Below are 11,262 nucleotides of genomic sequence, written 5' to 3'. Positions count from 1 at the left end.
TCAATCATTTGCCCTATGGATCAACTTTCCATGCTTGTGACTATCCAGGACAGAGCTTTCTTTCCTGGACACCACTCCACTACATGTGTTGTCTTCTCACATTAGAATGTAAGTGCCTTGAAGGCTTGATTTATTGTTTTGTTGATCGTCTAGACTTCAGAAAGTGATGGAGGAAAACGTTAATAATGCATATTAAACTTAAAAGTGTGCTATGATTTTTGGAGATCCAGTTGTTAAACATTTACCACCACATATTCATGACATTGTCTCTATTGTAACAAGTTCTGGAATACTATGGAGCATCCTAAATGAGATCCATAGCCACTTAAAAGAATTCAGCCTAATAATTCACACGAGGGAAAAATGTTGGATAAAAAATAAATCTTATTATCATTTGTATGATATATGGTTGGAAAGACAGCCCACTAAGCTGATCCAACAATACATGTGTCTTGGATAGAAACTATAGATGGACAGTGAATTTGGCATAGAATTGAACAGCAGGACGAGAGTGAGCTGAACAGCATTTGAGAAATGGTGTGACATTTTAATTGACTTCAGGGTGCTCTTTGAAACAATGACTCATTTTCTTTCTTTCTTTCTTTCTTTCTTTCTTTCTTTCTTTCTTTCTTTCTTTCTTTCTTTCTTTCTTTCTTTCTTTCTTCCTTCCTTCCTTCCTTCTTTCCTTCCTTCCTTCCTTCCTTCCTTCCTTCCTTTCTTTCTTTCTTTCTTTCTGTCTTTCTTTCTTTCTTTCTTTCTTTCTTTCTTTCTTTCTTTCTTTCTTTCTTTCTCTTTCCTTTCTTTCTTTCTTTCTTTCTTTCTTTCTTTCTTTCTTTCTTTCTTTCTTTCTTTCTTTCTTCCTTCCTTCCTTCCTTCCTTCCTCTCTACCTTTCTTTCTTTCTTCCTCCCTCCCTTTCTTTCTTTCTTTCTTTCTTTCTTTCTTTCTTATTCTGAACTTAACAACAAAGTGATGGTTTCCATATACAGAAAATGTATAAACATAAATGTATAAAAAAGAACTGAAAATGAAGATCATATATGAAGCCGATGACCCATATGTTCAATATCAAGATTCTACCAGTATACTCTGTATCTATGAGTCATGGGGCCCTACAATCTCTGAAAATCAAAATTATGCTTGTGGGTGTCCTGAAAGGAAATAGAGAGGTATATGACAAGAATGAATAGGTTAGAGGCTAATATAAGTGTTGGTATGAACATAAGAAGGCATGTAAAATATATCAGGAGAGACATGCGATCAGCAATACAGGTGGGTCTTTAATGTACTAATGTAATGAGGGGGTGGGGGGAATTTGTGTCCCCAGTGCGCAAGGATAATGTTTAATTGTTTTTAGTTGTGTCTGACTCTTCGTGACCCCATTTGGGGTTTTCTTGGCAAAGATACTGTAATGGTTTGCCATTTCCTTCTGTAGCTCATTTTACAGATGAGGAAACTGAGGCAAACGGGGTTAAGTGACTTGCCCAGGGTCACACAGTAGTATGTGTCTGAGGCCAGATTTGAACTCATGAACATGAATCTTTCTGACTCCAGACCCAGCGTTCTGTCCACTGCACCACCTAGCTGCCCCAATGCACAGTATCTGAAACATTAAATAAGTGCTCCAAAAATGCTTGATGGGTTGGTACATGGTCTCTTTGCTCTATTGATCCATATAAATCTATTTAAACTATTGCCATCTTTTTGTTTCATCACTTACATTTTCCAGGTATCCCTCCTTATTCTTCTTCTAAGAGCTTAATCTCTTGTAACAAAACATTAAAAAGGAGGAGGTGGGGACACAAAACCAAAAGCGAGATAATCACTGCTCTAGAGGAGTTTACACTCTAATTGGACATGCTCGTATGTACAGAAATATGGACCAGGTAAGGGATTTCCAATATGCACTCGATAGTCACGCTGCTCCTTTCTAGTAGCCATGGTAGCCTTGATTTGACTCTTATTCCCTAAATAAGAGCAAAAGTTAGAAAGGTGTGTGTGTGTGTGTGTGTGTGTGTGTGTGTGTGTGTGTGTGTATGTGTATGTGAGTGTGTGTGTGAGTGTGCGTATGTGTGAGTGTGTGTGAGTGTGTGTATGTGAGTGTGTGTGTATGTGTGAGTGTGTGTGTATGTGTGAGTGTGTGTGTTGAGTGGTGGGAGTGAGGAGGGAGAGTTCAGCATAAATGCCCATACCATTTGATCTGAGGCAATGTGGTATAGGGGTTAGGGTTCTGGGCTTGGAGTCATGGAGACCTGGGTTCACAGACTACCTCTAACCTTTACTAGTCATGTGATCACATTGACCACTTTGTGGATGAATCCTTTCCTTCTCCCCTTGACTGATAGTGCCTTCCTTCTCAAACTAATGCGTATTCAACTACTTTGTATTTATTCTCTCTTTTTTCTTCATAATACTTATGTATTTCTTACTGTTTTCTCTGTTAGAATATAAGCTCTTTAAAAGTAGAGATAATTTTATTCAGTGTATCTGTATCCCCAGATCTTAGCACAGACTGCCTGGCAGGCACTTAATAAATACTTATCAATCGATACTTTTTAATTGATTATGGGTTATTCAATTCACCTCAAGTAATTCTCTAAGATTTATCTCCTAAATCATTGACGGGTTGTAATCTATGCTGGCAGGTTTTCCCCTTGATGACAAAATCATAGATCCTTTGCATATTTGCATATGTTGTTAATACAAAAAAAAATTCTGCTTTTCATAGGCAGATTATTTTATTTTGTAATATCACCCATGCTTATGGGGAAAGTGGGAAGCCTCTGACGGATAGTAAGAAAGAGGGGCACCATTTTTTATTCTTATCTAGGGCACACAGATATCTTGGTTACACCTTGCTTTTGGCCAAAAATGGCTTCATCACCCACCTTGTTCACTGGACTTGGTTCCAAAAAGCTTTTGGTTTGTTATAAAAATCAATCCACCTTTAAAGGATAAAGATTACCCACCAATGACAAGACAGAAGGGAATGTGCTACAGATGCTGAATGATTTTCCACACAATCACTCACCCCACCCTATCCTCTTCCAGCTCCGTATTATATATTTTCCTTCCCTTCTGGAGGACAGAGACTCTCACTTGCTTTGTATGCCCAGCACTCAGCACAGTGCCAGGCACACAGTAAATGCTTAATAAAGGATCTATCTAGCCGCATTAGAATGTGAGCTTCTTGAGGTCAGGGGCTCCTTCATTTGCTTTGTATACCTAACACTCAGTTCAGTGCCTGGTACACAGTAAGTGCTTAATAAAGGCTCTATCTAGCCCCATTAGAATGTAAGCTTCTCGAGGTCAGGGACTCTTTCATTTGCTTTGTATACCCAGCACTCAGTACAATGCTTGGCACAAATTAAGTGCTTAATAAATATTCTATCTGATCTATCTATCTGTCCTATCTTCTGGGCATTAGGTTTCTATTAATTCCTCCTAAGCTTACAATAGCTTATTTGGTTTCCACAATAGTTTATTTGGTTTCCACAATAACCTGTCAACTCATAATAAGCCAGCATTCTAGTAAATCCCTTAGCTCCTTTGTCACATGAATTGTGGTTTAGTGAAATTCCTCCCATCCTATGCTTATACAGTTGATTTCTTAAATTTCACCTTGTTAGAAATTTAAGAATGGTCATATGACTTTCACCTACTTCTGATCTCATCTGGAAGTTCCAAGGCTGTTGTTGCTGCATGGGAACGTCGGTCTTGGTGTCTGTAGACATATGAGGGCTCATCATTTCTTGGAAACAGCGTGTATCTGTGAGACAAGAAAATAAAAACTCAATTTATCAATTTGCTCACCTTCTAAAAAGCAAAAAGCAATTGTTCATTGTAGGGGAGTCCTCTATAGTGCTATCATTACTATCATCCTAATAGTTTGCACTTATATAGAGCTTTGACCACATAAAGCACATTTTTCACACTTGAGACTGTGTGTTTCATGATTCATAGACATACCAGCAAAACACTGATATTAGAAAGATGAGTTTTTGAGTCTGGAAGCAGACTGGGAAGGTTGAAAGGATTTCACAGTTTCCCACTTGCAATCTCATGCTATTTTTTGTCCTTGACCCTGTATATTGGTCATCTTCTGGGATTTGAACCCATGCCTTCTGACTCAAAATATAGCACTTTTTTCACAGTACTATGATAATGACAATTAGCCTCTCAACTCACTCTTACAAGGTGGCAAATATGGTGGATCTCTTCCACTGGGGTTGTTTTCACAGCTTTACTGTGAACAACACGAGGTTTGAAAATTATTACCCTGTGAGTGAAAATTATATGACCATATGTTACTACCCACTTGAGGCTTTCAGCCTTCATGGTAACATGTAACTTGATATCAGAATGAATGTAACACACAATGTGACATGGATGGCATTAAAATACATACATTAACAAAAAGTACATGGAAAAGTGTCTCTGATGACCCAAAGTGGTACACCCTTTCTGACAGCCCACCTTGCCTATCAGTGGTTCTGGCTCTGGGGTCTATGGTTAAAGATGATCGACAATTCATCTGGTTGAGGAAACAACCTTTATCTTCTTTAATAGCATCATAAGAAGCCATGTAGGATTCTGGTCACTGGGGAGTATTCAGTTGGGATGTTGTTTGCTCTTTGAAGCTGGCTTATGTAGAGACTAGGTCTGGCTGGTTTGAGGCCCAGAGACCTGTGATGTTAGATGGTTCAGCTTCATTTGAATTACATTGGAATATAAATAAGTCTTTCATTTATAGAAACATTACATATTCTTCTCCCTTTGATAAGGCTTTTACACCAGTATAGAGATCTGGGGCAGTCAGAATTAGACGGAGCAACTTTCTTGCTGATCTGGGGACCAAATGTCTTTTAGGTACAGTAGGGAGAATCTCCTTCTCTTTTTTATGAAACTCATGTGGGACATTCTGGTGGGGAATTCTGAAACCTCTTGGGCAGTGTGTTCCCTACTGTGTGTAGTGAATTTTCTAATCAATAGAAGAAAAGATAATTATAGGTATCACATAGTTTAAGTAAAGGGGAAAAGAATTGATTCTATTAAAGAAATATTTATTAAGTGCCTACTATGATGCAAAAGGCACTGGTGTGTGTGTGTGTGTGTGTGTGTAGGGAAAATAAAGGAAAAAAATCCAGTACTTGTGCTGAAGAAACTCACATTCTACTAGAGGTTAAATCATTTAAATGAGAGATAATACAAAGTAATTTCAGGAGGCAGAGAAGACTCACATGAGATGGAAGCTAGTGTAATAGTCCAGGACAGAAGTGAAAAGAGTCCGATCTAAAGTAATGACTTCTTGAGATGGGCGACGACAGATGTAGGAGTTGTGGAGACAGAATGGATAAGACTTAGATTTTGTTTTTTGTTAAGGGACGGTGAAGTAGCTTCAGAGACAGTCAGAGAAGTGAGGTCGTATGGACAAAAAAGCACCAGATATAGAGATAGAAGAGGGGCAGCTAGGTGTATTTACTAGCTGGGTAAGTCACTTAACCCTGTTTGCCTCAGTTTCCTCATTTGTAAAATGAGCTGCAGAAGGAAATGGCTAAACCAGTCCAGTATCTCTGCCAAAAAAAAAACAACAAATGGAGATAGAAGAGCTAATATCTAGCCCAAGTAGAGATCTGGCATGGCCCTCAGTAAGTCATCACCTGTTCTCAGCATTATTTATAACTGCAAAAAATGGATCTAGGAGTTTGTTGATTTGCAAGTCCCCTCCTCTGGTGGAGATTACAACTCATCTTTGCCTGCCCATTCTGTGGGACTCTTGTGGTACCCTTCCATAAGTTCACTATGGGGGTCTACCCAACTGGCGGGGGTCTTTCTTGCTTTCTCCTAACATTCCAAGGCTATCAGTGGAACACACGGACTGCCCAGTTGTCATCTCTGGCCCTCTCTACATGGCAAGCTGATGTCCTCTTCTCGTATGTAATAGGGAGGGAAGGGAAAAGGAATGAGCATTTATTCAGCACCTACTATATCCCAGGCACTGTGCTAAGTGCTTTATAAATATCTCACTTGATCCTCAAAACAACCCTGTGAGGCAGGTATTATTAGGATCCCCATTTTAAAGCGGAAGAAACTGAGGCAGACAGAGGTTTAAGTGACTTACCCAAGGTCATACACTAGTAAACGTCGTAGGCCAGATTTGAATTGAGGTCTTTCTGACTATAGACCCAGTGTTCTATCCACTTTGCAACCTACGTAATATGGGGATATAATACTTTCACTATTTACCTCACTGTATTAATAGGTTCAGGTGCAGTGGATAGAGCCTGGAGTCAGGGAAGACCTGAGTTTGAATCTGGCCTCAGACATACTTGCTTTGTGATCCTGGGCAAATCATTTAACCCTGTTTGCCTCAGTTTCCTCATATGTAAAATGAGCTGGAGAAGAAAATGGCAAACCACTCCAGTATCTTTGCCCAAGAAAACCCAAAATGGGGTCAGAAACACCTGAAAACAACAGCAATTATGGGGTTCAAATGGGTGCGAAAAGTTCTTTGTCAACTGAGATGCCATATTAACGTAATTTATTTTAATCTTGTGTTAAAGTACGTAGCACACTCGATAGAGGGTAGGGCTGTCTAGGTTCTGGCCCTACTTCTGCCCATAACTGGTTGCATGTTCATGGGCAAGTCAATTCATTTCTCTGTGCCTCAGTCTCCTTCTCTGGAAGAGGGCAGAGGTGGAGACAAAGAAATCCTGTCTCTGTGTCTTTACACTGAAGGTCCTTCATGCTTGGAATGCTCTTTCTTCTTACTCCTTCACCTGCTCCAAGAGGATCCCCCTGTCCTCTACAGCTGCTAAAGTCTTCCATTCTAAAGTCACTCTCTATTTCATCTTGTATATACCTATGTATGTGAATTTTTTCTCCCCCATTAGAGTGTAAGCAGGACACCTTTCCTTTTTCTTTGTATTCCCAGCACCTAGTACAGTGCCTGGTTTGCCCCAAGTCTTTCCTAAATGCTCATTGACTGCAGACTGACTCCTCTGTGAGCTCTAAGGTCCTTTCTGGCTCTAAATCCCAGGACCTTACATAAACTGGATGATTTGGAGGGAACCACAGACCCTGCCTCAATCTACTTACTTGTAATATGAAAGACCCTAAAACTGGTACATGTTCTTCCCTTGAGAAATTTGTGGCTGACAGCTCTAATCTTTCTGAAATGATTAGAACCCTTCAGGAGAAAGGCATGATGCCTGTTAATGTGTCAGATATCACAGAGTGGCTCTGGGGCTACAGATTAATGAGCAGGTGGGTAGAAGCGGCATTTACATAATTCCCATCTTCAAAGAATTCCAAGCCCTTGTGGACATTTTTCAGAAGGTCATTATCTCAGTAACCACAACAGGTGCTGTGTACCTGTGTTGTCTAAATCTGGCCTCTACATGGGCATATTGTTTCAATCAGCAGCACAAGAGAGGCATTTGGGTGTCATGGAAAACCTGCTGGGTTTAGCCAAGGGACTAACATTTATATTCCAGTGCAGCCTTATCTTTTGAGACCTAACATTCTATGATCTCATGTGCAGAGCACTGTGCCAAGATGTAAAAAGAGAAATGAGACAATTTCTACCTTCAAGGAACTGATCCTCTAGGTTGGGGAGATGAGCAACTTATACAGATAAATAGAATAGAAATTTGAACATAAGGTCCTAATAGAGGTATAAAGTGCTACGAGATCAGATGGGGAACAATTTGTTTAGACTCGAGGTGCTTTCTGCAAGAAATTGTGTAGAGTAGAGAAAGTTTTAAAATCATCACCAGAGGCTGCTTACATTGTCTCCTCAACTGGAGCAAAAATAATTTCCACTGGTAAGCAGGAAAATAAGATTTAATGGGGCATAATAGCTAGAAAAGTGCTGTCTCGAATTTTCCAACCAGATTTAGCAAATAAGTTCTGAGAACAATGCTTAGCAAATCTCCAAGCCTTGCCCAGATAGCTTTGTTTGAAAGCAGTGGGAATTCCATTTTAAAAGGGGTCAGTTCTACTCTTTGGGTTTTTGACAAAATCCACTTTTATTTTGAAGACCCCATGTACAGTTCTGCTGCCAACTGTGTTTGCTGATTCTGGGGTGAAGACAAATGAACCCAGAGAAATAAGAGAATGCCTCTGGGGCTGCTGGGACACTTTGGCTACCCCTAATTGGGAACCGGGCCTCTCTCGGAGCCCTTTTTCTTGAGTGATGGTGTGACAGCTGGAACTAAGCTCAGGGGATCTCTAGAGCTCCTCTCTAGATGACACACCCTCAACCTTGTCTTCATTTTGGTTGGTTGGCTGGTGTGTCCGTGGGTTGCCCATTCCAATGTCTCTGACTCAAGTGCAACCAATTGAAGAGAAAGTCTGGCTAATTGCAATCATTTCCTTCCCTTAAGGCTCAGCTCAGGTGCTGTTTTATTCAAGAAGCTTACTCCAGCTCAAATGATCAGCCCCTTCCCAGATTTTCCTAAAACACTTTGTTGGTAACCTTTCTTTGTCCCCACGACATTCTGCCTTGTCTACTGTAGTGGATAGGACACAGGCTTTAAAGACGTGAAGACCTGGTTTTAAATCCTGCCTCTGACACATGGGCTTCTTGACCTTGGGCAAATGACTTAAACTCTTAGCGTCCCCAAACTACTCCCTAAGACTATAAGTTGCAAAGAAAGTTCTGTTTTGGTAGAGAGAGTTGTTTACCTGAATCTTCTTGCAGAGATCAAACCACAGGTCTGGTTCAATCCCATTCCCATATCTCCATTGTAAATTATAAGCATCTCCAGGGCAGGGGCTGTGTTGTTTTTCATCTTCATATAGTACTTAGTAAATGCTTGTTGAAATGAATTGATTTGTGCCATAGAAAAAGAAAAAGACCGCATCTTTGTGGCCTAGATGAATTAGGACCTGGGCTGACCTTGTAGCTAGAGATGGAATATTTCCAGGTGCCAATACTTTCAATGGCTCTCCATCACTAACAGTCCGACATCCAGGGCCATCTACCATCTGGGATCAAGCTACCTTTTCAGCCTTACTTTATTGTCCTCCTCCTTTTTCTCCTCCTCCTCCTTCTTCGTCTCATTCATTTTTTCCCTGTCTTCATGCTTATGTTAGTCCCATGGTTGCAATGGACTTTTGCCTAATCTATCTTTGCTTTTTGGAATCTTTCCCTTTTTTCGGGGTGGACCTCTTCTGTAAAGTCATCCCTGATCCCCCAGTTCAAGTGCTGCTCCCTCCCTCCTCACATTTCTTATAGCCCTTTGGTTAGAATCTTCCTTTGTACCCCCCATCCCTTAATTTATATTCCAGTTAATTGTGTCCATGTCTTATTTTTGATACTAGACTCTCAGCAGCTCAAGGACAGGGACTACATCAGATTTTATCTTTGCATCATTCCTAGGGCCTGATACAGTGTCTTGACTATAATAGATGGTTTAACAAACGTCCCTTGACTTGAATGAAACAAAATCCCCAATCTTGAAAGTACTGTGGCCCTTAAGTGTCTACTTAACTGATCAAAATCTTTACCAAAAAGACTCAGCAGGAAATCTACGAAGGCTGTGAAGAGATGTGATCACTTTAAGCGATTAATTACAAGTTGTTAGTTGATGCTGTTCTGAAATTCTTGCAATGAAGAATTTAGTTTAATTGATTTCTATAAACTTAGGTTGCATATAGTTCAATGGGTCCATGATCTCACGGGCATGGCTATTCTCTAGACCCATAAAGATCACAATCCGTCCTAGCCTTATCATCCTTGCTTATGTCTTCAGTAAATCCCATATCCATTTCTCTTGTTGTATGTCTGGCCCATCCCCTTTTATGGTTCCACATATCCCTGGTGATATGCTATCGTACTCATCATATAGAAACCATTGTTGTTAATACAAGGGGAGCCTAAAAATCTTAGTGAAGTTTCAAGGAACTTAAATTTAAAAAATGGACACTAAGACTTTTGGAACACCCTTTATGTATTATTTGATAATAACAATTTGTATGGTGAAAGCCATCATTTTCCACGTGCTTTAGACCTTGGGAACCTTGAAACAAATAAGAATGTTATTCTTATAGAGGGGGTTTTAATAATAATAACCATCATTATGAATAGGTTTAGGCACCAGACCTGTGATTTCACTGGTGTAAGAAACTTCCTCAACCTCCTTCATATCTATTATGGACCAGAGAAGGTCAATAGCTTCTCTACATTTTACAATCCCAGAGAATTCCCTAGAGCTCTGAGAAGTTGGGGGTAGCTAGGTAGTTAGAATATCAAATCTGGAATTCAAATTGTGGCCTCAAACAGATACTTGCTGTGTGACTCTGGGCAAGTTACTTAAACCTGTTTGCCTCAGTTTTCTCATATGTAAAATGAGCCAGAGAAGGAAATGGCAAACCACTCCAGTGTCCTTGCCAAGGAAACCCAAATGGGGTCACAACTGAAACAAGTGAACAAGAATAACACAACTGGTATAGGTCAGAGGTGGAATGTGAATCTGCAAAGCCAGCTTTCTGTCCACTATGCTGTGTCATCACCTCCGGGAGAGATGATATGTGCACAAATAAAAACAATGCAAAGGAGAATGTCATTGGGACCAAGGAATGCCTGCAACAATGTATTTTAGCAAAACTTTAGAATGAGATCATTTGCAGCTGTGGAAATCAGGGAAGCCTTCATGGAAAAAGCAGCCAGAATGTCCCTTTCAGACACAATAAAACTGTCAATTATTGTCATTATTCTCTGACTCCCCAAGTATTTCAACATTTCCAATTTCCAAACTACGCCCACAGTTACCCGCATATTGTGACTCCTCTATAGGTCTGGCAGGTAAGATTTTCACTGACTGAAATCCTTTCACAGGGAATGTCTTGGGATCTTCGTAGTCTTCCCCTCCACTGCCTTTTGCTCCATCAGCCACTTTTGCAATGTTCCTGTCCTAAGCAGAAGGGAGCAGCCAGATAAGTAAGATGAAAGAGGGCATGACGTTGATGAAGACAATAGCTGCAGAATCAACTCAGAAAGCAAAAATAGATCTCGGAGCCTGCCCAAAGTCAAGGGTTGGTTTCCAAGCCTATCCTAGAGCAACAGAGGACAAATGATCCAAGGGCAGGCTAATGGGCTATAATTTAGAAAGTTTATTTTTGTAAGGCTCAACTGAAACTAAATACAGAGCATCGGTAATTTGACAGAGAGAAGGACTCTAACGTTATATTTTGGTATTCAGGACCTTCTATGTTCTCAAATTCACTCTCTTGCAACCCACTGCTAAGCTCCTTGACTT

General features: G+C 40.2%; 1 protein-coding gene across 1 annotated transcript in view; it reads right to left on the bottom strand.

Annotated features, from left to right (window-relative positions):
* CLNK (cytokine dependent hematopoietic cell linker) overlaps positions 1-10,891 on the bottom strand; it is a gene marked incomplete at its 5' end in the record, with an annotated part of 84,127 nt that extends 73,236 nt beyond the window's left edge. Inside the window, 2 exons of the mRNA XM_036763272.1 lie at positions 3,661-3,767; positions 10,776-10,891. Coding sequence (XP_036619167.1) covers positions 3,661-3,767; positions 10,776-10,891 — 223 coding nt within the window. The remainder of the gene's footprint in view (positions 1-3,660; positions 3,768-10,775) is intronic.
* Between the last annotated feature and the right edge of the window lie 371 nt (positions 10,892-11,262).

Source organism: Trichosurus vulpecula, chromosome 6, assembly GCF_011100635.1.
Source record: "Trichosurus vulpecula isolate mTriVul1 chromosome 6, mTriVul1.pri, whole genome shotgun sequence".
Taxonomy (NCBI): domain Eukaryota; kingdom Metazoa; phylum Chordata; class Mammalia; order Diprotodontia; family Phalangeridae; genus Trichosurus; species Trichosurus vulpecula.
The sequence above is the reverse complement of the archived record's forward strand: the minus strand, read 5'-3'. Positions and strand labels throughout refer to the sequence as shown.